The following is a 25,887-nucleotide window of genomic DNA, read 5'->3' on the forward strand; positions in this document are numbered from 1 at the left end:
GGGGGCCTTTGGGAGGCTGAGGTGAGTGGATTGCCTGAGCCCGCGGGTCAGGAGATTACAGACTGAGCCACCGAGCCTGGCTGGTAAGTCTTCTTGACCTTCACAGTCAAGCTCATGGTTACAGAGGGGGCCCAAACTTATTAAGTAGTCAGGTAGAGGTTCTGTGTAGGCATGTTCAGAGTATTTGGGCAGAGAAAAACAAATACAGTTCTATCCTGCCTTTGAAGACAATTCCTCTTCAATTTGCTTCCCTCCCTATATTCAATTCTGTCCTTAAGCTAGGTTCTTTTTGAAGAGTTAGGCACAAGTTAGATTTGTTCAACTTTTGGATAAGTCTTTGGGGATGTTTGGGTTGGATTAGTGGCTTCCACTAATTTTTTGATCTTCACCCAGTTCAGCAAGGTAGAAAACCCTGTGGCTGTTTTCTATACCGTATTTTCCTACTTTTTACTTTTTGTGTACACATGTATTTTGAGCTGTGTGGTGTTGGTGAACACTTTGTGGCAGCCTGAGTTCTTAGTAGCATATGAATCTAAACCAAATGTTTAAATTTTTAGTTTGTGATCACCATTTTAATAACCCTTAGTTATATGCATGAATAGAAAATGTGTAGTTTTATAGAAAGGATTTGCATTTTTGGTTCAATTTGTGATCTATGAGGAATATCCTTGGGGTTGCTTATTTGAATTTGGAGAATCCCCCTCTAACTCAGAGGCAGAAGCACGGATAAGAAAATTTAAGTTCTCCATGTCCCTCAACGAGGCTGAGAAGGAACTGAAGAGTGGTGGGGGTGGGTGTAGTTTGTTTTTTCAGTTTTGTGGGAACAAGAGTGTTCAATGTACCAGTCACGGTGGCTCATGCCTGTAATCCCAACACTTTGAGAGGCAAGAGGATTGCCTGAGCCCATGGGTTTGAGACCAGCCTGGGCAGCTTGGTGAGAATACGTCTCTACAATAAATCAAAAAGTTAGCTGGGCATGGTGGTACATACCTGTGGTTCCAGCTACTTGGAAGGCTGAGATGGAAGGATCACCTGAGCCCAGCAGGTGGAGACTGTGGTGGCCATGAGCGTGCCGCTGCACTCAAGCCTGGGCAACAGAGTGAGACTCTGACTAAAAAAAAAAATATATATATATATTCAATGGGTGGTCCCTTTTTGGGAGCCTATGGAGGATTTCCTGGTTGGCTTTCAAGACTTGATCCAGCATCTGTGAGCTGTTTCAGCATGCCAAGGTAGGCAACACGGGTGTGAGCATGAATTTGGTTTGCTGATGGAGTGATCCTGCCTCCCAGATACTTCAGTCCTTTAGTTCTCCTCCTCACAGTGTCTCTGTGCAAGTTCTGAGTCATTGCCTAGGGTGGATAAAATGGGAATTGTAGGCTGGTGTCTTTCCTGGTCAGGCCTTTGGGAATGAAAGAGGATAGTGTAAGAACTGATGAGTGAATTTCAGCTCATCTGACACTGAAAAGGACCCTGGAAAAAAGATTAGATCTTGGACTTAGTAAAGAGGAAGTTAGAACCTTGCAAGGCAGGGGAGGGGATGGCATAGAAAATAAGGGCAAGTTATTCCATATTAGAGAGTGGGATTCCCTGTCAACAGTAGTATGCTGTCTAGCAGGGAGAAGGAAAGTTAACCTGTTCTTTTAGGGTTTGCCCAATATCTGTAATTTTAAACTTACCAAGGCCACCTGCTTACAAAATTTCTTAATTAACAGTTGGCTCTTGCCAGCCATGCAAGCCTGCTCCAGCACACCGCTGTAAATGTTCCTCAGGTTTTTAAATTCCTATTAGGTGCTCAGGTCTGTGCTATGTGGCAGGAGATGCTAAAGCAGTGTTTATTTTGAAGAATTTTGTAATACGACAGGCAAGGAACTGGATAAACGTTGGCAATACAGTTGTGTGGTGTGGCTTGAATATAGTAGCCCAGTATAAGAAGTTGAGTGCTGGAAAGATCACAAATGGGGGGGGGGTGGTGGAATATATATATGCTAGGCCTGAAGGATATTTATGGTATAGCAGCTAACACATGGTCACAGCACTTCCTACAGAAGCACCATACATACATTATCTGCATTATTCAGAAATGGGTCATATTCCTCATGCTACACCTGAGTAACCTGTGGCTTCATGAGATCTAAGTATTTTGCCCAAGTTATTCATTGTAGATAGGAAGGAGTAAGGCTGCTATTTGGAGCTGGGTCACATCACTGTAGAATGCATACTCTTGCCCACTACATCAGATTGCTGTTGAGTTTAAGAACTCAACAGTGGTGGGCGGGGTGCAGTGGCTCACACCTGTAATCCCAGCACTTTGGGAGGCGAGAGGATTGCCTGAGCCCACGGGTTCAAGATCAGCCTGAACAACATGGTGAGACCTCGTCTCTACAATAAATCAAAAAATGAGCTGGGCATGGTGGCACACACCTGTAGTTCCAGGTACTTGGAAGACTGAGGCAGAAGGATTGCCTGAGCCCAACAGGTCAAGGCTGTGGTGGCTGTGAGCTGTCTGCTACTGCCCTCCAGCCTGGGTGACAGAGCAAGACTCAAACTCCAAACCCCCCCCCCAAAAAAAACAATATTTGAGTTCTAGTCTTCATTTCACTTAACCCCAGGTATGTGGTCTTAGCTAAATCATGTCTTCCCTCTCTGCCTTGGATTAGATTATCACACAGTTCCTTTTTATTTACGACATTTTGAGAATTTTAAGTTATGAGAATGAGTATGGCTTCTTTAAGGAACAGTGAGAGAATGTGCCCTCTCAGGGCACATTGAGGTTGGCAGTGGGGGTAAACAGGAAAACAAACTAAAAGAGGAAGTGGAAGGGAATGAGACTCCCCCAAGTGGTAGAAAGCAAAGGCAGAAAGGAGCTATGTACTGAGCTATTTCCATCTGTGATTCCTTACTTGTTCCAAATGGAAAGGTGAAGGTAGTGGAGACATACAGATAATAACAAGCTGGTCTCTTGTGTTGGATACTCCTAGAAAGCTCACTTCTCCCTTGATGGCTTCAGCAGCAAATCAGGTCTTGATTGGGTCATTTCCCAGAATTCTTGAGTTATCATTCCTGAATAGAATATCTACTATGTGCCAGTCACTGGAATGGGGGAAAGGCTAATCTGGTCTTTATGCTTGTTGAATTTATAGTCTAGTAGGGGAAATATATAATAAGCAAGTTAGACATTTTGATAGGATTATGAGAAGCTAGGTTTTGTTGGATTGGAGTTGGGAGGGTCTCTAACTTCAGCATAGCGAATAGATGGGAGGAGCTGAGTGGAAATGGCAAACCAGTTAGATTATTACAGACATCCAGCCAACATGTGCTGCTTGACCAGAGCGTGAACAAAGATCTGGTGGTTACTAGCCAGACCTCTCTTACAAAAATAAGTGATAAAGTTTTTTTACTCTTATTGACTCACTTAAATGTGATGTCTTATTAAAGTTTTATCAAATTTTGGTCTTAAAAAGGAGGCTGAAAGTCACATGGGGTGTAAAGTCTATTTTAAAATATGTAGCTGTTCAGGAGATACAGGGCAGAGTGACATGAGGTAGGAGCTCTAATCACAGATTTCCAAACAGTGGTAAGTTTGGAGGTAGACCTCAAGGAGATAAACAGGATTTGGAAGAGATGAATAGTCCCATGGATTATCAATCATTTAAAGGGAATATAGCTCAAGGGATAGAAAACTGAAGCTGTAAAGATTGTTTATAAAGAATTGCCAATTCCAGCCGGGCTCGGTGGCTCAGCCTGTAATCCCAGCACTTTGGGAGGCTGAGGTGAGTGGATTGCCTGAGCCCACGGGTTCGAGACCTGCCTGGGCAACTTGGTGAGACCTCATCTCTACAATAAATCAAAAAATCAGCCGGGCGTGGTAGCGTGTGCCTGTAGTTCCGGCTACTCGGAAGGCTGAGGCGGAAGGATCGCTGGAGCCCAGCAGGTCGAGGCTGTGATGGCCGGGAGTGGCCACGGCACTCCAGTCTGGGCAACGGAGTGAGACTCCAACTCAAAAAAAAAAAAAAAGAATTGCCAATTCCAATGAGAAAGAAAAGCAGATCTGTGAAAAAACTGGTTACACAGAAAGCCAGGCCACATTAGAGGCATCACATCAGTGAGAGTTCAGCCCCATATGCTATTGAGGCACACATGAGCTCACGGTAATATGATTGAGACTTGAGCCTGGGTTAAACAAAAAAAACAAACTGAAAAAGCATGCATTCTGGGAAAAGTGGTATAATGGTAATGACTAGGAAAGAAGGCTCTTGTCCATGAGAAATCGAGGCCTACCACAGGAAGATACTTCTAGTCCGTTGCATGTCTTTGGTCCAGAGACCAAAACCATCTCTCTGGGGGATTGTTGAGAAGGCATAGAGTGAGAAGATAGCAGCTCCATCTGTTGCCTGTAATCTCGTCACTCCAGATAGTCACTGCTAATACTTTTGTTGGTTCACATCTTACCAGAGGAAGGACCTGTCATCCTTCAATTAAATTATTTCCCAGCATTTTATTATGAAAACTTTAAAATTCACTCATAATTGGCTCAGAATATAAAAAACTTTCATAAGCAAAGTCGAAAAAAATTATACAGTGAGCACCTGTATATCCACCATTCAGATTCTACAGTTTAAAGTTTTCTTTATTTTATCACATATCTATCCAACAGCCCATTTTAATTTTTGGCACATTTCAAAGAAATTGCAAGCATCACCACACTTTGCCTCTTAACATTTCGGCATGTCCTTGAGTGCACTATTTGTTTATGGGATGCTGGTTTTGGTTTTTTTAATCTTACAATCAGACGTATATACTGTTTGGGTAAAAGTAACAAATGCACACACTCTTGTGGCCACATTCTTAGTATATCAAAAAACTTTTCCATTTCTACCTAGAGTTCTCTGTCTCTTCTCAGCTAATACCTGCCCTTCTCCTCCTGGGTAGTAAGTGAGCTTAACCACTGTTCTGATTTTTTTTTTTTTTTTTGAGCCAGAGTCTCCTTCTGTCACCCAGGCTGGAGTGCAGTGGCACGCTTACAGCCCCCATAGCCTCAGGTGGTCCTTCCACCTCATCCTTCCAAGTAGCTGGAACCACAGGCATGTACCACCATGCCCAGCTAATTTTTTGATTTATTATAGAGATGAGGTCTCGCCTGCCTAGGTGGGTCTTGAACCCGCGGGCTCAGGCAGTCCACTCACCACAGCCTCCCAAAGGCGTGGAATTACAGGCTGAGCCACCGAGCCTGGCTCTGAATATTTTTTATCATGAATTAATTTTGCCTGTTCAGAGACTTCATAAATGGAATCTGTGTATTCTACCCTTCAGATTTATTCTTATTCATGTTACAGATAATTAATAGCTTGTTTCTTTTTTGTTGCTGAATAGTTTTTTTGTCTTTTCTTGCTGAAAATTTTTTATAAACATCACAGTTTATCCCCATATTTATGAATACCTGCACTATTTCAAGTTTTTGGCTATTGTGAATAAAGCTGCTATGAACATTCTTGTACAAATCTTTGTGGAGATAATGTTTTCATCTCTTTTGGATAAAACCTAAGAATGGAATTGCTTTTGGGTTGGGTGTATGGTTTTCTAATAAGCTGCCAGACTGTTTTCCAACATGATTCATTAAATGCTTTCTTTAACACTGTATGAGAGTTTCACAGCCTTGCCCATATTTGGTGGTGTTGGTCTTTACTTTTAGTCATTGTGGTGGGTATGTAACAGTATCTCATTGTGGTCTTAGTTTACATTTACCTGACGACTAATGCTGTGAATCACTTTGTTTGCTTATATTTTATTCATGTTTTCCTTTATGGAATATCCGATAAAATTTTTTGTTCATTTTTAAATTGACTGTCATTTTATATTGAGTTAATAGGGGCCCTGCGTTTAAATGTCAAAGCTCAAATGTACAATATTAGGATAGGGAAGATTTATTGCTGGATGTTAGTTCAAATGAAAAAGGCCTTAAGTGTGAGTTGAACAGAAACACATTCACCAATTGTTCAGCAAATGGTTATGGAGTACCAACTATATACTAAGCACTAGTATTCGCGATATAGAGATAATACTAGTTTCCTAGTTCCAAGGAGCCTATAGTTTACAGAGGTAGACAGACAAAAGTCAAAATTCTGGTGTGGTTTCAGTGTTAAGTTAGTCACTAAATATTTGCTGAGTACCTACGTAGGGCAGGTACTGTTGTAGGTACTGGAGATACAAAGATAGACAAACCAAATAGACAAACCTACTCTAATGCAGCTCATTTTCTGGAGTGTATATGGGGAGAGACAAGAGTGCAGAGGCCCTGAGATGGGGAATAAGATTGATTTATGTGTATATGGATCAGAAAGGACATCCTGGCTGGAGCATATTTGGGTGGCTAGATGATTAGTGAGGTAAGGATCAGGTCTTGCAGGGCCTTGCAGACCATGGTAAGGACTTTGGGTTTTATCTTGTGTCTTTGGGAAGCCATTCCAGAGTTTTCAGCAGAGAAGACATCTGGTTTCTGTTTGGCTTATAAACGCAAATATGTGTGTAATTGCAGAAAGAAAGGTGAGAAAACCATTGCTGTCACTCAGAGGACAGATAAGAAAACCCTTCCCGGGGAAGGTGGGCAAGGCCTCGTAAAGGAACCTTGGACGAAAGGCAATTGCTAGGCAGGAAGGACAGCGGTGTCGGCACACGTGTGTGTTTGATGAACCAGGAATAACTTGGGATGACTTTTGGGATGGGTGGCAGGGTGAATGGCAAGAGGCAGAGTTTTGAACTAGGGATGCACGTTGCCATGGTGCCCAGATGCTGTGTCCTCTGGAGTCGTGTGACAACATAGTACTAAGGAGGTGACAAAAGATTATTAATAAGGACTGAAGTTAGCTAAGGGTTGAGCTGTGGAAGTAGAGGCTTTAGGCTTAGAATGAATAGACAGGAGAATTTGATGTGTGGATTTGGGGGCGACTAATGAGGCCCTTTAAAAAATGCAGAATAAGCATTATAAAGAATTAAAACAAGCCGGGCTCAGCGGCTCAGCCTGTAATCCCGCGCTTTGGGAGGCTGAGGTGAGTGGATTGCCTGAGCCCGCGGGTTCGAGACCCGCCTGGGCAGCGAGACCTCATCTCTACAATAAATCAAAAAATCAGCTGGGTGTGGTAGCGCATGCCTGTAATTCCGGCTGCTTGGAAGGCTGAGGCGGAAGGATCGCCGGAGCCCAGCAGGTCGAGGCTGCGGTGGCCGGGAGCGGCCACTGCACTCCAGTCTGGGCGACAGAGTGAGACTCCAACTCAAAAAAATAAATAAATAAAATAAAATATTAAAACAACACAGAAGTGTATAGAGCTCATAAAATTCTTCAGTCTACCAAAACCACATTTATTTGGTGTATCTTCCAAATTTCTGTGTGTATTTATTACATGTATATATTCAAATCTATTATGTATACACATATTCAGTTGAATTTTAAAATGGAGCCGGGCTCGGTGGCTAAGCCTGTAATCCCGCGCCTTTGGGAGGCTGAGGTGAGTGGATTGCCTGAGCCTGCAGGTTCGAGACCCGCCTGGGCAGCGAGACCTCATCTCTACAATAAATCAAAAAATCAGCTGGGTGTGGTAGCGCATGCCTGTAATTCCGGCTGCTTGGAAGGCTGAGGCGGAAGGATCGCCGGAGCCCAGCAGGTCGAGGCTGCGGTGGCCGGGAGCGGCCACTGCACTCCAGTCTGGGCGACAGAGTGAGACTCCAACTCAAAAAAATAAATAAATAAAATAAAATATTAAAACAACACAGAAGTGTATAGAGCTCATAAAATTCTTCAGTCTACCAAAACCACATTTATTTGGTGTATCTTCCAAATTTCTGTGTGTATTTATTACATGTATATATTCAAATCTATTATGTATACACATATTCAGTTGAATTTTAAAATGGAGCCGGGCTCGGTGGCTAAGCCTGTAATCCCGCGCCTTTGGGAGGCTGAGGTGAGTGGATTGCCTGAGCCTGCAGGTTCGAGACCCGCCTGGGCAGCGAGACCTCATCTCTACAATAAATCAAAAAATCAGCTGGGTGTGGTAGCGCATGCCTGTAATTCCGGCTGCTTGGAAGGCTGAGGCGGAAGGATCGCCGGAGCCCAGCAGGTCGAGGCTGCGGTGGCCGGGAGCGGCCACTGCACTCCAGTCTGGGCGACAGAGTGAGACTCCAACTCAAAAAAATAAATAAATAAAATAAAATATTAAAACAACACAGAAGTGTATAGAGCTCATAAAATTCTTCAGTCTACCAAAACCACATTTATTTGGTGTATCTTCCAAATTTCTGTGTGTATTTATTACATGTATATATTCAAATCTATTATGTATACACATATTCAGTTGAATTTTAAAATGGAGCCGGGCTCGGTGGCTAAGCCTGTAATCCCGCGCCTTTGGGAGGCTGAGGTGAGTGGATTGCCTGAGCCTGCAGGTTCGAGACCCGCCTGGGCAGCGAGACCTCATCTCTACAATAAATCAAAAATCTGCCGGGCATGGTAGCGCATGCCTGTAATTCCGGCTACTCGGAAGGCTGAGGCGGAAGGATCGCCGGAGCCCAGCAGGTCGAGGCTGCGGTGGCCGGGAGCGGCCACTGCACTCCAGTCTGGGCGACAGAGTGAGACTCCAACTCAAAAAAATAAAATAAGATGGAGTCATACTTTTTTCTTTTTTCTTTTTTTTTCTTGAGTTGGAGTCTTACTCTGACAGCTAGGCTGGAGTGCAGTGGCACACTCACAGCCACCACAGCCTCAACCTGCTGGGCTCAGGTGATCCTTCCGCCTCAGCCTTCCAAAAAGCTGGAACTACAGGCGTGTGCCACTACACCTGGCTAACTTTTTAACTTATTGTAGAGATGAGATCTCGCCAAGTTGCCCAGGCTGGTCTCACACCTGTGGGCTTAGCAGTCCTCTCACCTTGGCCTCCCAAAGCGATGAGATTATAGGCATGAGCCACCGTGCCCAGCCCTATTTTGTCATTTAATAGCAGCATGATATAGTTCCGATTTTTTTTTTAATTGTATAGACGTGGTCTCACCAAGTTGCCCAGGAGGATTGTCTCGAACCCCTGAACTCAGGCAGTCCTCTTGCCTTGGCCTCCCATAGTGCTGGGATTACAGGGTTGAGCCACCGGGCCTGGTCTCTGTCTTGTTTTTTAGCTGCTGCTCAGCATTCCATTATTTGATTGTAACATGATTTAGTCTCCACCTAACTTGAAGTTGCCTTAAGTTTTTTACTATTCTCAGCAATAGCAAAATGAGCATTCTTTTTTGTCTCTGTACTGTTTAAACCCTGCCTCAGGGAACATGTGAGGTTATAAGCATAGAGTTCAATTTGTGACTTGGGAGAAGCTTTGATCCTGCTCCCTTGGGGGAACTTGTATTCTGTTCTGGGTCTGTCCTCAGGAAATCTCCAAGGGAGTGATGAGGATGGTTAGAAGTCTGCAGGCCACATTCTAGGGGCAGCCATCAAAAGAGCTGGGGCTGTTTTTCCAAATTTAGCTGGGACTTTACACAGCTTCCAGGTGTTAGATGAGTTCTCATAGGGAAATAGAAAAAGTCTTTCCTATGGAGCCCTAGACTGGAGAAGAAGTAGGACTGATGGGTAGAAGCAAGAATTCCACAGGGGTGGATCAGTTTCAGTAGAACTTTGTGGAGCTAGACTTTCTGATGAACACATTGTAATTGAGTAATGGATTCCCTGTCATTGGATGCATTCAAGCAGAGGCCAAAATGCTACGGAGAGGCAACATGGAAAACAAGTTGAACTCTGAGAATCATTGAAGCTTTGGTTGGGAACAGCATTCCAGATGGAGACTATGAGAACCAAGATGGGATGCTGTGGGCTGAGTGTTGTGGGGATGATTGAGGGTCAGCATAGGAGAGACTGAAGCTGGAGGCATCCCGGGGGTATAGTGCTGGGAAGCCTGGAATTCTGAGTGGAGCTCAGTGAGAGATCTGACCTCATATGCATGGTCATGGACCAGTGGGGGTGGGGTGGGGAACACAGGGATAGTAAGGGTCTGAGGATGACCCATGGTGATCCATGCAAGAAGATAATGTTTCCTGCAGAGGGAAGGGGTAAATGGAAAAATTCACCTTGGTAAATTGGTGCTGGTTGATTACAGGGGCCAGCAGTTTAGAACTGGCTGGGCTGGGAGCTGGGGCTGGAGATGACCTTTTGGGTTTCATCCAGCAAATATGTATTATTTGGGTGCTTGGGACAGAGCAGTGAACAGAATAGATAAATATTTCTTCCCTCACAGCATTCTAGTAGGGGAGACAAGTTATATAAGTATATATAATATGTTAGTCATTGATGAAATGAAATAGAATGAGCAAGAGAGAAGTTGTTAGGATATCAGGTTAGAGAGATCTAGATCTGTCCAGACCCTGTAGGCCATGGTACAATTTGGACTTTTTCTAGGAGTAGTGGGATATCATTAGAGCACCAGTCCCCATATTTTTTGGTATCAGGGACCAGTTTCATGGAAGACAATTTTTCCATGGGTGGGGTGTGGGGATTATCAAGCATTAGATTCTCCTAGGAGCGTGCAACCTAGATCCCTTGCATGCTCAATTCACAATAGGGTTCGCGTTCCTCTGAGAATCTAGTGCTGCTGCTGATCTGACTGGAAGCAGAGCTTTGCTCACCCACTACTCACCTGCTGTGTGGCCTTGCTCTGGTCTGTGGCCCAGGGGCTGGGGACCGCTACATTAGAGGGTTAAGGCAGAGATGTGATAAAACCTGACATGTTTTAATAGGATCACCTTGATTGCAATATTGGGGATAGCCTGTTGGGGTGGAGTTGGGGGAGTGGAGGGGAACATAGAATCATAGAAACATAGAAACATGCCCAGGCAAGAAATGATGATGGTTTAGACTGAGTAACAGCAGTGGAAATGGTGAGGAGTTGAGCATGAGCAGCTGATTAGAGATTAGGAGATCAAGAGGTAGGACCCCAGGGATAGAAATCATTGGAGGAAGAGACTTTTGGGAGAACAGTATCTGGATCCTGGTTGCATTCCAGGTGATGTTAGGATCAGAACTGGACTAGAGTCTGACCTGGATCTAGAAAGAGGGTCAGAGTGAGATTCATTGGTCTCTGTGAAGACCAAGATTAGAGTCTGGGTCTGGGAAGTACTTTTGGGATTAAGACAAATTTTAGAGTGAGGATAGTTTGGAATCAAAGTTATAGATGGAGGCTAGTACCCCTTTTCATTTTTGGACCAGGGTTGGTTGTAACAACCATATCCTGTGCCATTGAGCTCACCCAGTGGGTTGAGGAGTTTAGAGGCCATAAGGTCTTCTCTTCCTTGGCTGTGATGGGGGTGGACAGACTCAGGCCTGCCAGGGTGAAGCCTGCTGGCTTTCCCAGCTGGCATCCACAATCAGGGAAGGGGGGCGAAGGCTCCCTGGTGCTTGACCCAGCTCCTTTTCCCTCAGATGGCCCACTGTGTGACCTTGGTTCAGCTGGCTGTCTCCTGTGACCACCTCATTGACAAGGACATCGGCTCCAAGTCTGACCCACTCTGCGTTCTTTTACAGGATGTGGGAGGGGGCACCTGGGCTGAGGTGAGGTGAACCGTGGAGGTGAAGGTTGTGGAGGGAGGCTAGGACTGTTTTGGGGTTGAGGTTGTGTGACTGCAGTGCTTATTGGCCTCTGCCCACAGCTTGGCCGGACTGAACAAGTACGGAACTGCTCAAGCCCTGAGTTCTCCAAGACTCTGCAGCTCGAGTACCACTTTGAGACAGTTCAAAAGCTACGCTTTGGAATATATGACATAGACAACAAGACAACAGAGCTGGGGGATGATGACTTCCTAGGGGGTGCTGAATGTTCCCTAGGACAGGTATGTAGGGCCAGGGATTGGAATCCTTCGGACACAGGTTCTGTGAGAGCCCTATCAGATAGCCCAGACTACCTGGAGCCTGGAGGTTGCAGGCAAGCAGGACCTAACCTTGCCTAGATCTGAGGCTCCCTCCACTCCCTGCTTTGCTCCAGATTGTGTCTAGTCAGACTCTGACACTACCCTTGATGCTGAAGCCTGGAAAACCTGCTGGGCAGGGGACCATTACGGTAAGGAAGAACCTAGCAATGGGAGGGACTTATATCATTGAAGAATTCATGAAGTGATACAATCTCCCCTACCTAGGTCTCAGCTCAGGAGTTGAAGGACAATCGTGTGGTAACTATGGAAGTAGAGGCCAGAAACCTCGATAAGAAGGTGTGTCTGGAAGGAAGCCCTGGTGATCCAAGGATTAAAGGGATAGGGATGGTGTGGGGAGGATGGGTGAGGATGGAGAGCTGGCATAGAGTTTGTTTCTTCGTGAGTATTGTAACTGGGGTCTCTGACTTTGGCAGGATTTCCTAGGAAAATCAGATCCATTCCTGGAGTTCTTCCGCCAGGGTGATGGGAGATGGCACCTGGCATACAGATCTGAGGTATGAGACCCCTTGGACTGGGTGGTGCTGGTGGGAGAGAATCTTCTGGTTCTTGTGACTAACAAGGGAGATGAAGGTGGCAGGTGGGTAGGGAAGTATTGCAGCTCCTCGTGGGCCATGCGGAAGTTCACTGAATGCCTTGTCCTCTGCCTTCAGGTAATCAAGAACAACTTGAACCCTACATGGAAGCGCTTCTCAGTACCTTTTCAGCATTTCTGTGGTGGGGATTCCAGCACACCTATCCAGGTGAAGAACTTGCCTCTTGAATGGACTGAGCAGGGGGAGAGAACGTGGGGAAGGACTTATTCTCACCTGCCACCTGACACACCTTCCCCTCAGGTACGATGCTCCGATTATGACAGTGACGGATCACATGACCTCATTGGCACCTTCTACACCAGCTTGGCTCAGCTGCAAGCAGTCCCGGTGAGCACTGGGCCCTGCTCAGGGGTGTTGATGTGGGCCTAGATGGCTGCAGCTTGGGGAAGACAGGGAGGAGAGGACAGGTTGAGTCCTTGACTGATGCTCTGGGAATTTTCTTTCTTTTTTTTTTTTTGAGTTGGAGTCTCACTCTGTCGCTCAGACTGGAGTGCAGTGGCTGCTCCCGGCCACCACAGCCTCGGCCTGCTGGGCTCCAGCGATCCTTCCGCCTCAGCCTTCCGAGTAGCTGGAATTACAGGTGCACGCTACCACGCTCGGCTGATTTTTTGATTTATTGTAGAGATGAGGTCTCGTCAATTTGCCCAGGCGGGTCTCGAACCCGCGGGCTCAGGCAGTCCACTCACCTCGGCCCCCCAAAGCGCTGGGATTACAGGCTGAGCCACCGAGCCCAGCCACTCCGGGAATTTTCTGTTCTAATTTTTCTCTCCTCACCAGACTGAGTTTGAATGCATCCATCCTGAGAAGCAGCAGAAAAAGAAAAACTACAAGAACTCCGGAACTATCTGTGTCAAGATTTGCCAGGTGAGACAATAGCCCACATAAACCATTCTGTGATCCCTAAACTCCATGACTCCTACTCCTATCACCCCAGCCATTGACCTTGGTTTCATCTGCAGGTAGAAGCAGAGTATTCCTTCCTGGACTATGTGATGGGAGGCTGTCAAATCAACTTCACTGTAAGTTGCTTTACCAGGAGCAAGAGCACAGCTCTGAGGCTCAAGATGACCTTCAACTTCCTTCCTCACCTCTTCCCAGGTGGGCATAGACTTTACTGGCTCCAATGGAGATCCCTCCTCACCTGACTCCCTACATTACCTGAGTCCAACAGGGATCAACGAGTACCTGACAGCACTGTGGAGTGTAGGCAGTGTGGTTCAGGACTATGACTCGTGAGTAATTGGTTCTCTTGGCCACTCCCTGCAGATTCTTCAGACTCTGAGCTCACAGTCCTCTCACTGCCTCTTCCCTACTCACTGTCCTCCCACAGGGACAAGCTGTTCCCAGCATTTGGATTTGGAGCTCAGGTACCCCCTGATTGGCAGGTGAGCTCGCTCTCTTCCTTTTTCGCACTCTTGTTTTCAGTTCCAGGGTCCTGAATTTGAGGGATGCAGTAAACTTACTTGCTGCCTGGCCCTTACCTTTAAGAAGAGATGCAGGGATGGACCCCTGCAGGCATGTATACAGCAAGTGCTCCGGACTAAGTAGCTCTTGTCGGAATCCTGGTACATGCCACAGTGTCCTTTTTTTTTTTTTTTTTTTGAGTTGGAGTCTCACTCTGTTGCCCAGACTGGAGTGCAGTGGCCGCTCCTGGCCACTGCAGCCTCGACTTGCTGGGCTCCGGCGATCCTTCTGCCTCAGCCTTCCAAGTAGCCGGAATTACAGGCATGTGCTACCACGCCCGACTGATTTATTTATTTATTTATTTATTTATTGTAGAGATGGGGTCTCGAACCCGCGGGTTCAGGCATTCCACTCACCTCAGCCTCCCAAAGGTGCGGGATTACAGGCTGAGCCACCGAGCCCGGCTGCAGTGTCCTTTTCTTAGCACAAAGAAGCTCATGAGGAAGAACCTCATTTTTATTCTTACCTTCAGGTCTCGCATGAGTTTGCCTTGAACTTCAACCCCAGTAACCCCTACTGTACAGGTAAGCTCCCCCATCTACACATAGAGGGGAAGCCTATTGAGGCAAAGGAGAGTCGGGGGCAAATACTTGTCTTCATTGTCCAGGAGGATGGGTTTTAGAATGAGGTCTCTGGAGTCAGACCATCATGCCACACGACTAGGGGCAAGTTGCTTAGCCTTTCTGTGTGCTTTGGTTTCCTAGTAATACTAAATATTAGGAAATATGTAGGACTAAGTATGCTGGAAATTGAGGATGCACATAAAGCAGTAAGCCTGGTACATACTAAATGGTCTCTATAAAACGGTAACTGTTATGTGGTTATTATCATTGTTGCTTCGAAGCTCACAGGTACTTATTTGGGCATTGTGGAAGCCTTGATGACCTCCCTGCAGAGTGCTTTTTGCCATAGTCCCCCAAGCTGTTTTGTCTGAAGCCAAATCTTATAACTCCCTAGTACCTCCAGGAGAGCAACAAGCTGAAGTGAAAATTTCGACCTGAACCAGTCGGATCTAGGTTTTTAGATTTTTCTTTTAGCTTTGCATTTTGATATAAGTTCAGACTTAGAGAAAAATTACAAGATAGTCCTAGAGGTTCAAGTCCTTGGAGCTCAGGGGTCAGGACCAAAGTTTATAGGGTCTATTCACCTTCACCCAGATTCCCCAAACATTAACATTTTACTGCAATTACTCACTCTCATTTATGTATACAATATATATGTACATATATATATTTTTTTTTTTCTTTTAAGAAAGCAGGATTTATTGAGAGGACAGAAAAGCCCCCACAATGGGAGTGGACCCAAAGGGGTTGCTTATAGGTATATATTTTTTTTAACCTAATTTTTTTTTATTTATTTATTTTTTGAGTTGGAGTCTCACTCTGTCACCCAGACTGGAGTGCAGTGGCATGCTCCCGGCCACCTCAGCCTCAACCTGCTGGGCTCCAGCAGCCCTTCTGCCTCAGCCTTCCAAGTAGCTGGAATTATAGGCGCACGCTATCACGCCCGGCTAAATTTTTGATTTATTGTAGAGATGAGATCTTGCCAAGTTGCCCAGGTGGGTCTCGAACCTGCGGGCTCAGACAATCCCCTCACCTCAGCATCCCAAAGTGCGGGATTACAGGCTGAGCCACCAAGCCCGGCTTTAACCTAATTTTAAAAAAAATTTTTTTTATCTGGAATCTCACTCTATCACCTAGGCTGGAGTGCAGTGGCACACTCCTGGCCACCGCAGCCACAACCTGCTGGGCTCAGGTGATCCTTCCACCTCAGCCTTCCAAGTACCTGGAACTACAGGCATGCACCGCCATGCCTGGCTAATTTTTTTATTTATTGTAGAGATGAGGGCTTACCAAGTTGCCTGGGCTGGTCTCGAACCTGAGGATTCAAGCAATCCTCTCACCTCGGCCTCTCAAAGTGTTGGGATTATAGGCATGAGGCCCACCGTGCCTAGCCAACTTAATTTTTTTTTCCTGAAATATTTGAGAATGTGGTAGTGAATAGCCCTACCAACTTTGTACCCATCATCATCCACATGGCCTGTTACCACTAAATAGTTCAATGTGTTTCTTTTGTTTTTGTTTTTGTTTTAAGTTGGAGCCTCACTCTGTTGCCTAGGCTGGAGGGCAGTGGCATGCTCACAGCTACCGCAGCCTCGACCTGCTGGGCTCAGGTGATCCTTCTGCCTCAGCATTCCAAGTAGCTGGAACTACAGGCATGTGACACCAGACCTGTCTAATTTTTTGAATTATTGTGGAGATGAGGCTTCACCAAGTTGCCCAGGCTTGTCTCGAACCTGTGAGCTCAGGCAATCTTCTCACCTCGGCCTCCCAAAGTATAAGGATTATAGGTATGAGCCACCGTGCCTGGCCTCAATGTTTTTTAAAATCAAGGATTTTCTTATATAACCATAATCCAGTTCTCAAAATCAGGAAACTAACATCAGAAAAATACTGTTATCCAATGCATAGCATTTATTTAGATTTTGCCAATTGTCCTAATGTCTTCTACAGCAAAAGAAACTTTCAGATCACACATTGCATTCAGTTACCATATCTTTTTATCTGGAAGAGTTCTTTGTGCCTTTCATGATATGTTAATTTTTGAAGAGTACAGGACAGATAACTTCTAGAATGTCCCTCAATTTGGGTTTACCTGATAAATGCTTATGATTAGATGCAGATGAAAGTTTTGGCAGAAATACCACTGAATTGATGTTGTGTATTGTTCTGTATGTCATATTAGGAGGCACATGATGCTGATTTGTTCTATTACCAGTCATGTTAACTTTTATCACTTAGGGTAGGGCGTAACAGGTTTCTTCTCTAAGTTCACAGTCCATTGTATAAATACTGTTTTCCCTTTTGTAATTAATAAGTTTTTTGGGGGAAGAAAATTTGAAGCTAAATATCCAGTTACTCATCAATGTTTACCTTCTAGTTTTTGTTTTTGTTTTTTGGAGGAGTCTCACTCTGTTGCCCATGCCAGAGTGCAGTGACATGCTCATAGCCTTGATCTGCTGGGCTCAGGTGGTCTTTCCACCTCAACCTTCCAAGTAACTGGAACCACAGGCATGCGCCACCACGTCCGGCTAATTTTTTATTTTAGGCAGTCCTCGCCGCGTTGCCCAGGCTGGTCTCAAACCACTGGATTCAGGCAATTCTCTTGCCTCTGCTTCCCAAAGTGCTAGGATTACAGGCATGAGCCACCATGCCCTGCTTGTTTTTATTTCTTTAGCAATGGGGTCTCATTATGTTGCCCAGGCTGGCCTTAAACTTCTGGGTTCAAGTGATCCTCCCATCTCTGTCTCCCGAGAAGCTGAGAATATAGGCACGCATCACTGCACTGAACTACATCCTTTAGTTGTTTTTGTTTTGTTTTGAGTTAGAGTCTCATTCTGTTGCCCAGGCTGGAGTGCAGTGGCACACTCACAGCCACTGCAGCCTCGACTTGCTGGGCTCAGGCAATCCTTCCACTTAAGGTTTCCAAGTAGCTAGAACTACAGGTGCATGCTACCACGCCTGGCTAATTTTTTTTTTTTACTTATTGTAGAGATGAGGTTTTGCCATGTTGCCCAGACTAGTCTCGAACCTGTAGGCTCAGGCAGTCCTCTTGCCTTCCAAAGTGCTGGGATTACAGGTGTGAGCCACTATGCCTGGCTTTTTTTTCTTAACATATATTTTTTCTTTTTATAGAGATGGGGGTCTTGCTATGTTGCCCAGGCTGGTCTTGAACTCCCTGGCTCAAGCAATCCTCCTGCCTCAGCCTCCTAGAGTGCTGGGATTACTGGTGTGAGCCACCACACCTGGTCCACCCTCTAGATTTAACATCCATTGATGACTCTTATCTGAATCAGTTATTTCTAGGATGATTGTCAGATATCTTATGAATTCTAATTATATTAGATGGATTATAATTCATTATTTTATTGAGTAGTTTATAATCTTATGCTTAGACTCTCCTAGATTTATCCTGGGAATCCCTCTAATCTGGTTTTAATTTAAGCTTTGATTTAGGACAAGTTCCCTCATCTCTTTGAACCTTAGTTTCCTCATCAGTAGGATAGAATTAAGTACTTTGGGTTTCAGGGGTGATTGAATGAAATGCACCTAGGTCTCCAAATCTCCTGGGCTGGAATGGGGTGATTTCAAGACTGGTATAGTCCTGAGAGGTCCAGGGTTTTATAGTTTCTTGTCCTCCTACAGGCATCCAGGGCATTGTGGATGCATACCGTCAGGCCCTGCCCCAAGTTCGCCTCTATGGGCCCACCAACTTTGCACCCATCATCAACCATGTGGCCAGGTTTGCAGCCCAAGCTGCACATCAGGGGACTGCCTCGGTAAGGGTCATATGCGACAGTGGCAATGGTGGTGGTCAAGGGCTCCCTTGAGGGCTGTGTAATGGGGATTTCTTATCAGTGTGAGAATGTGTGGGTGGGCTGTCTGGAGGAGCTTAGAGAGCTCTACCTCAGTACATAAATGGGCTTGTCCCCCAGCAATACTTTGTGCTGTTGCTACTGACTGACGGTGCTGTGACAGATGTGGAGGCCACACGTGAGGCTGTGGTGCATGCTTCAAATCTGCCCATGTCGGTGATCATTGTGGGTGTAGGCGGTGCAGACTTCGAGGCCATGGAGCAGCTGGATGCTGATGGTGGGCCCCTGCGTACACATTCTGGCCAGACTGCTGCTCGTGACATAGTGCAGTTTGTGCCCTACCGCCGATTCCAGAATGTGAGTGGGGCAAGTGTGATCTGGGAGTTTGCCCTTCCACCTCCCCCTGATGTGAGTGGGGCGGAGGCCTAGGGCTACTTGCCCTTCCTGTAAGTCTGGGTCTGGGTTGAGTGTTAGGTTCTGGGAAATGAAATGCAGATCTTGGGTAGTTGATCTGGGCTACCGCTGACCCTACCCTTCTTCTCCCGGCAGGCCCCTCGGGAGGCACTGGCACAGACTGTGCTTGCAGAAGTGCCCATGCAACTGGTCTCCTACTTCAAGGCCCAGGGTTGGGCCCCATTCAAGCCACTTCCACCCCCAGCTAAGGGCCCTGCACGGGCCTCCTAGGCCAAGTTTCCCCACAGCCTGTGGCTAGTCCTCAACCCTGTATCCCCACCTCTGTGCCATGACCCATCCCTGCATTCTTTCCTCAGCGACTGCACTTTATGTTTTTTATACTTTTATATTTGCTCTGCCCTGCTCTTGATCACACCTGCTTGCCCATGGCACCCTTCATTTAATAAAGATCACTGCTTTGCCACTACTCTGTGTGTTTTGGGTTGGAGGCGGTTATTAGCAATGTGTCTTTCCCCTCTCTAAGCCTGTTTCGTGACTTTAGGAGTTGTTGAGTGGAAGGATCTCTATGCTGTAATAGCCCATTCTCAAAGAAATAGGGTATTCCTGCCACTGCCACTGCTCCCTCTCCTCCAAAAAGGATTCTTTTTCTTCTACTGTAGCCCCACTAACCTGCAGGTAAAATTTATTTTCTTTTTTTTTGAACTGGAGTCTCCCACTGTCACCAAGGCTGGAGTACAGTTGCCTTTTCACGGCCATTGCAGCCTCGACCTGCTGGGCTCAGGTGATCCTTCGCCTCAGCCTTCCAATTAGCTGAAGCTATCGGTGCGGGCTACCACTCCTGGCTATTGTTTTTTTTTTGTTTTTTTTGAGTTGGAGTCTCACTCCATCGCCCAGGCTGGAGTGCAGTGGCATGTTCATGGCCACCCCAGTGTCAACCCGCTGGGCTCAGGCAATCCTTCCACCTCAGCCTTTCAAGTAGCTGGAACTACAGGCGTGGGCTACCTAGCCTGACTAATTTTTTAATTTATTGTAGAGATGAGGTCTCGCCAAGTTGCCCAGGCGGGTCTCAAACCCCTGGGCTCATGCAGTCCTCTTGCCTCTGTCTCCCAAAAAGCTGGGATTACAGGCATGAACCACTGCACCCAGCCTGTAGAAAAATTTTTAATATAGGTAACATAAATATCACTTAAACCACCACATTCCAATAAAACATATTTGGTGCATATCTTTTAGTCTATAGATATTGTTTTAGCATGCTTTAAAAAGTTTTTTCTAATTTTAAAATATGTGCTAGTTAGTACATTATTTCAAATATAACTATACAAAATATAAATATATATTGTACAAAATAAGATGACTCATGCTTTTAATCCCAGCACTTTGGGAGGCCAAGCTGGGAGGATGGCTTGAGCCCATGAGTTTGAGACCAGCCTGGGCAACATAGTGAGATCTCGTCTATATAAAAAAAAAATTTTTTAAATTAGCCAGTTGTGGTGGTGCGTGCCTTTAGTCTCAGCTACTAGGAGGGCTGAAGCAGAAGGATCACCTGCGCCCAGGGGGTCAAGGCTGTGCTGAGCTGTGATTGTGCCATTACATTCCAGTGTGGGTGACAGGAGTGAGACCCCGACTCAAAACAAAAAATTGTACAAAATAGTGGAGCAGATGAGGGTCCATTTTTCCTACATCTGACAAAAAAGGATTTTTCTAAAAGGGATATTGTATGTACAATGTGTAACTTCCTTTTATGCATTTCAAGTATCTTTACCCATCAGAACTTATTGCTTCACCTGATTTAATTCCTACATTTTTTTTAGGAGTGTATCATGGTTTATTTAGCCAATCTCTTATTTACAGAAATTTGAGTCCTATTTTTGTTCTATTATAAGCAGTGCTGTAATGAACATCCTTATAAAAAAATTTTTTTTTTTTTGAGTCGAAGTCTGTCTGTCACTCAGGCTCGAGTGCAGTGGCACGCTCATGGCCATCGCAGCCTTGACCTGCTGGGCTTAGGCGACCCTTCTGCCTCAACCTTCCAAGTAGCTAGGACTACAGGCATGCGCCACCACGCCCAGCTAATTTTTTGATTTATTGTAGAGATGAGATCTCACCAAGTTGCCCAGGCTGGTCTCCAACCTTGGCCTTGCAAAATGCTGGGATTATAGGTGTGAGCCACTGCGCCCAGCCTACATCCTTGTAAATTTATCTTCGTGCACTTAAGGAATGTTTCTGAAGAATTTGTTCCTAGAAGGAAGTGCTAAATCAAAGGGCATATTTAAAATTGCCCTCCATAACAGAAGTTATGGTCAAACTTCCCCTTTTGTTAACCTGACAGGCAAAAGAAAGAATAAACAATCTTTTTTTTTTTGAGTTGGAGTCTCACTCTGTTGCCCAGACAGGAGTGCAGTGGCATGCTCACAGCCACGGCAGCCTCAACCTGCTGGGCTCAGGCAATCCTTCTGCCTCAGCCTTCCAAGTAGCTGGAACTACAGGCACGCATCCCTGCAACCAGCTAACTTTTTTTTATTGTAGAGATGAGGTCTTGCCAAGTTGCCCAGGCTGGTCTGGAACTCATGGGTTCAGGCAATCTCATTCATCCATTCATTTTTTTTTTTTTTTTTTTTTGTTGGGGTCACTCTGTCACCCAAGCTGCAGTGCAGTGGCTTGATCACAGCTCACAGCAGCCTCGACCTCCTGGGCTTAGGCGATCCTTCCCCCTCAGCCTTGGGTTCCAAGAAAGTGCCCTTCTTATATGTATGTGCCTGTGTGAGTGTTAGACACTGCTAGTTTCACTTCCTAGTGGTCTGACCACTGCTAATAGTCCATGTTCTTCTAAATCATGAACACACTGAAGAGTCCTTTAAAAAAAAAAAAGTACCTGGCCTCCAGAGAAGGCAGGCCTATGAACATCTCTGGTGCATTGTTGTTTTTTTTTGCATTGGAGTCTCACTCCTTTGCCCAGGCTGGAGTGCAGTAGCCGCACGCTCATAGCCATCCCAGCGTTGATCTGAGGGCTCAGGTGATCCTTTCACCTCAGCCTTCCAAGTAACCAGAACTACAGATATGCGCTACCACACCCAGCTATTTTTTATTTCTATTGTAGAGATGAGGTCTCTGCCAAGTTACCTGCCTAGGCTGGTCTCCAACCTGTTGGCCCAGGCAATCCACTCGCCTCAGGCAATCCACTCGCCTCGGCCTCCTAAAGTGCTGGGATTACAGGCTGAGCCACCGAGTCCAGCCGGTGCTGCCTTTCACTAGCTGTATGACCTTGAGCAAGTTTTCTGACCTGAGCAGTTTCCCCCTCTGGTTATGAGGATTAAGATAGGTAATGTGTAATGTTCACAGCACCATTTCTTGTACATGGTAAGTTACTTGAGCTGTTGCTATTATATAGAACTGGACAGGGAGATTGGGAAGTAAACCCCACCATACTTACATGCCAAAGGCAGCCAGAACTCTCCCAACAGAGCACCCCAAAGCACTGATCCAGTTCAATCCAGCAGTGTTTAATGGGAACCCCTAGCGGCTCCCACGGCCCTGTCCCCAGCCCCCTCCGAGGTTCGCACACCATGGGCACGGACTCGATACAAGCATGTGAAATGGGGGTGGCCCCAGTTACTTAGAATCTTGATCTTCACCTTGGGAAAGGCAGCTGGGGGGTCATTCTGGGGAGACAAATGGTTCATGCCAAGACCTACTCTTCCCAAGGCTGCTTTACTCCCTTAGCTAACTTTCGCCCCCAGAGACAAACCTGCAGGTGAAAGGTCTGAATCTCAGGTTTCTCCAGGTCAAAGGCGAATCTTCCCAAGAAAACTTCTGTTTCATCATCAACCTGGAGGCCCTAGTGGGTGAAGAGCGGTTGGACAAACAGTGAGTCACAGATGGAGGTGGGAGAAAACCTTGCTGAGGGTTGTCCATTTGGTCAGTAGCTATATCCATGCTATTGTGGGTTTTTGATGGTAGGACATGGTAGTGTAGAAGGTAACCTGTTCTAAGTAACCCGGTCTTAAATTGTAGCCAGGGCAACTGTTAGCTGAGTAACCCTGGGCAAATGTCCCATTTCTGAGCATTACCTTTCCCATCTGAAAAAAGGGGGGATAATGGCACTTCGTGGGTTATGTGGATGCCATGAAATAATGCATGTAAACTGCTTGGCACAGAGTAAGTGCTCAATAAGCCGTAACTAATATTTGAGTCTGGTTATTACTATAATCTATAGCAACCCTGAGAGGCAAAGAGTATTTCTGTTTTATAGATGAGCAAGCGAAGCCTTAAATACTGGCATCGGTTCTCACGACTGAGACTTTCTAGGCAAAACCCCCCACCTTCTGACCTTGCCCTCACTCACAAAGACTGAGAAATCGCGGGGGGCGCTGTTGGCACCTCCGCTGTGTGCCACGCTGGGTGGTGGATGCTGCAGAGTGATGTCGCTCAGCTGCACACGGCCCGGCAGGCGGATCACCACCTGGCCTTGGTTGCCCTGGAAAGCCCAGCAATTCCCAGGGAACACGTCTGGCTACAGGCGGGCAGACAGACCATCAGAACGGGCAGACAGCACCTGCTGCTGCCCCATGACCTGGCGCGCCTCAGCCAGGCTAGGCCCTCAGCTGGGGCCCATCCATCTACCCAGCCCAGAGCTTTACTTCCAGCCCAGGTCCCTGCCCAGCCAGATCCCTCCCAGGGCCCAGTCCCCAGCACTGCCACTTTAATGCCGTCCGGAGCCTTTTGCAAACCAAGCCAGGCTCTGCCTCCAGCAGGCCCAGCGTGGCCTGCCTAGCGCCATACCCTCAGCTCAGCTAGGGATGCCCCCACCCCCAGGGAATTTGTTCTGGTCCTTTTCCTAGCGAACCACCCCGGGGCCTACCCCCAGATTTCGTTTCAGACTCACCTCCAGGATAACCGTGGGCGGCCGCGCATAGTTCCAGAAGCTGAAGCGGTTCCAGAAGTAAGCGATGTTCGTGTCTTCGTAGTCGTGGGATGTTTTCTCTAGGTCGATGGAGGCTCCTAAAGCAGGGAGAATTAACAGTCAGGGGCTCCCAGGCCTTCCTGACTGGCAGGGGAGGATCTGTCTGAGCCTCTGTCCTCAGGTGCATAGGTCTGTCTGTGTCAAGGCCTCTGTCTCCCAGTGTCCCCCAGTCTTACCCACAGAGCTCAGCGCATAGTCTGGCTTCTGCACAAAGTCCTCATTCAGCCTCTGGAACACGAGCTTTGCCACTCTCTGAAAAGGAGGGAGGGCGGGGCCTGGAGGGGCGGGGCTCTCCCGAACTCGCCCTGGGTGGGACTCTGGGGCAGAGCTCGAGGAGGGGGAGCCAGGCTCTGTCAGTGGGTTTAAGGTGGGCCAGAGCTCACCTCGCTGTTGGCTGTGCGAACGCCGCACACCTCCTTGCGGAGTTGGCTCAGCTCGGCCTGGAGCTGCTGCAGCTGCTGCCCCTGGGCGTGCACGCGCTCCCGGTACTCACTGCGGGTGGTGGGCCCCCGCGGTTGGCTCTGGTCCCCTCCGTGAGGTCCTCCCTGCCCCAAGGTGCTCCAAGAGGCGCCTCTGAGCCCACCAGTCTCCCGCCCCAGGTACCCTCTGTCACCTTAGAGTCAGCATCTCCGTAGGTTCCTGTTACAGGGAGGGAGGGACAGAAGCCAGGGCCTCAGCTCGCCGGCCCTTCCTCCCACCCCAGCCTGGGGAACAGCCAGCGCTTCGCGGACGGGGACTGCGCCCCTCCCCGACTCTTCCCAGACCTTTCGGGACCAGCCTCGGAGACCGTCGTGCCTCTCTGGGCACAGTCCTTCGGACTCCGTTTACATCCAGCCTTCCCGAAGGACCACAGCCTCACCTGCCCCCTCGCAGCCGTCCGGGGCCCCACCATCACCCCCCGTCACCCACCCATCCAGGACAGTGTCCTCGACTCACATCCTCCGAGGGAGAGACCAGATACAGGATCCCCAACCACAGCGCTGGAGACAGAGGGGTCTTTCAGGGGAGGGAAGGAAGAGGAGGCGCTTCCCTGGGCACAAGGGGGCAGCGAGGAGAGGAGAGGCTTGCGGGTCGAGGCTGGGAGGGGTGGGAGGCTGGGGTCTGGGCGCTCTCAAGCGGGACCCGCGCGGGCCGGGGCAAGCAGAGAAGGGGCTGGCGTGGCCCAAAGCGCCCAGCGTCGGCCCAGGGCACTCGCCGCCTTACCTGCCAGGAAGAGACTCAGCAGCGACACAGCCGTGAGCAGGAAGCGGATGCAGCAGACCTCCCTGAGGAGCGGGAGTGAGGCTGAAGCCCGGGCGGAGACCCCCGGCCCGGGCCAGCTCCTGCGAGCGCGACTCCACCGGCGCCGAGTCGGCGCGAGCTCGGCGGACCCGGGCCTGCCGCCCGCGCCGCCCCCTCTCTGACCTGTACACAGTGAGCAGCACGTCTCCTATCGGGGCCGACAGCACGCTCAGCGCCTGGAAGAGGAGGCCTGCGAACGGGAGAGGGGGCTCAAAGGGACCGGCAGCCTGCGGGAGGAGGCGGGGCGGGCGGGGGAGCGCGGCGCTCCGCGGCCAGAGGGAGTTCGAGGGGGCGGGCCTGGGGCTCGGGGGGAGGGTGGGCTCGGAGAACTGGAGACCGAGGCTCAGGGCAGGGCGAGACCAGACGTGGCCGGGCAGAGGCGAGAACTGGAGCTCGGGGGGGAAGCGGGAGGGTCAGAGGGGACCGCAGCTGGCCTGGCCATACTCAGGAAGCTCTTGGACACCCGCGGGGGAGGCCTCTCCTGCCTCAGATCCAGGGCCGGGAGAAGGTCCTGCTGCTCCTCAGGGACTACGGAAGGCCCAGCCGGTTCTGCGGGAGCCCAAGGGCTCCGTTGGGGCCTTGCGCACCGCAGGCTCGCATTTCCCCGGGACCCGGCCACAGTTTCCCCAGCACAGAAAGCGGAAAGCTGGGTGGCCTCGCAGACTTCGGTCCCGCCGCACCGGCATCCGGGTCCCGCCCGGACACTCTGAGGCCCCGCCCCCCAGGGAGGCTCAGCCGGGGGTTGGTCCCGCCCCCGAACGGATGACCCGTCCCCAGCCTTCGGTCTGGGAGCGGCCCCTTGACCTGGTAGCCACTCACGCAAAACACTGAGGCCGCGCCTC

The 25,887-nt window shown here is 48.1% G+C and overlaps 2 protein-coding genes across 10 annotated transcripts in view; one reads left to right on the top strand and one right to left on the bottom strand.

Annotated features, from left to right (window-relative positions):
- The window catches only part of CPNE1 (copine 1), a 41,701-nt gene extending 22,434 nt beyond the window's left edge, over window positions 1-19,267 (top strand). For 6 of the 9 annotated variants that reach the window (XM_021707164.1, XM_021707160.1, XM_008074347.1 and 3 more), the window contains 15 exons: window positions 11,450-11,578; window positions 11,677-11,856; window positions 12,009-12,083; window positions 12,160-12,231; window positions 12,369-12,449; window positions 12,606-12,695; window positions 12,789-12,875; window positions 13,326-13,412; window positions 13,508-13,567; window positions 13,647-13,780; window positions 13,879-13,933; window positions 14,485-14,536; window positions 18,218-18,351; window positions 18,508-18,744; window positions 18,937-19,267. In XM_021707164.1, coding sequence (XP_021562839.1) covers window positions 11,450-11,578; window positions 11,677-11,856; window positions 12,009-12,083; window positions 12,160-12,231; window positions 12,369-12,449; window positions 12,606-12,695; window positions 12,789-12,875; window positions 13,326-13,412; window positions 13,508-13,567; window positions 13,647-13,780; window positions 13,879-13,933; window positions 14,485-14,536; window positions 18,218-18,351; window positions 18,508-18,744; window positions 18,937-19,071 — 1,608 coding nt within the window. In that variant the 3' untranslated portion in view covers window positions 19,072-19,267. Of the gene's footprint in view, window positions 1-11,449; window positions 11,579-11,676; window positions 11,857-12,008; window positions 12,084-12,159; window positions 12,232-12,368; window positions 12,450-12,605; window positions 12,696-12,788; window positions 12,876-13,325; window positions 13,413-13,507; window positions 13,568-13,646; window positions 13,781-13,878; window positions 13,934-14,484; window positions 14,537-18,217; window positions 18,352-18,507; window positions 18,752-18,936 lie in introns of those variants that run through there. The other 3 variants (XM_021707166.1, XM_008074351.1, XM_021707167.1) reach the window with 3 other exon arrangements.
- A 3,016-nt stretch (window positions 19,268-22,283) lies between these two features.
- SPAG4 (sperm associated antigen 4) overlaps window positions 22,284-25,887 on the bottom strand; it is a 12,559-nt gene continuing 8,955 nt past the window's right edge. Inside the window, exons 2-12 of the mRNA XM_021707158.1 lie at window positions 25,490-25,751; window positions 25,169-25,235; window positions 24,968-25,029; window positions 24,701-24,744; window positions 24,378-24,403; window positions 24,148-24,256; window positions 23,941-24,016; window positions 23,687-23,802; window positions 23,147-23,314; window positions 22,550-22,639; window positions 22,284-22,463 (exon numbers count right to left, since the gene is read on the bottom strand). Of these exons, the coding sequence (XP_021562833.1) occupies window positions 22,305-22,463; window positions 22,550-22,639; window positions 23,147-23,314; window positions 23,687-23,802; window positions 23,941-24,016; window positions 24,148-24,256; window positions 24,378-24,403; window positions 24,701-24,744; window positions 24,968-25,029; window positions 25,169-25,235; window positions 25,490-25,751 (1,179 nt within the window). The 3' untranslated portion in view covers window positions 22,284-22,304. The remainder of the gene's footprint in view (window positions 22,464-22,549; window positions 22,640-23,146; window positions 23,315-23,686; window positions 23,803-23,940; window positions 24,017-24,147; window positions 24,257-24,377; window positions 24,404-24,700; window positions 24,745-24,967; window positions 25,030-25,168; window positions 25,236-25,489; window positions 25,752-25,887) is intronic.

The sequence above is a fragment of the Carlito syrichta genome, unplaced genomic scaffold (genome assembly GCF_000164805.1).
Source record: "Carlito syrichta isolate Samal-C Ts95f unplaced genomic scaffold, Tarsius_syrichta-2.0.1 Scaffold316401, whole genome shotgun sequence".
Lineage (NCBI taxonomy): Eukaryota > Metazoa > Chordata > Mammalia > Primates > Tarsiidae > Carlito > Carlito syrichta.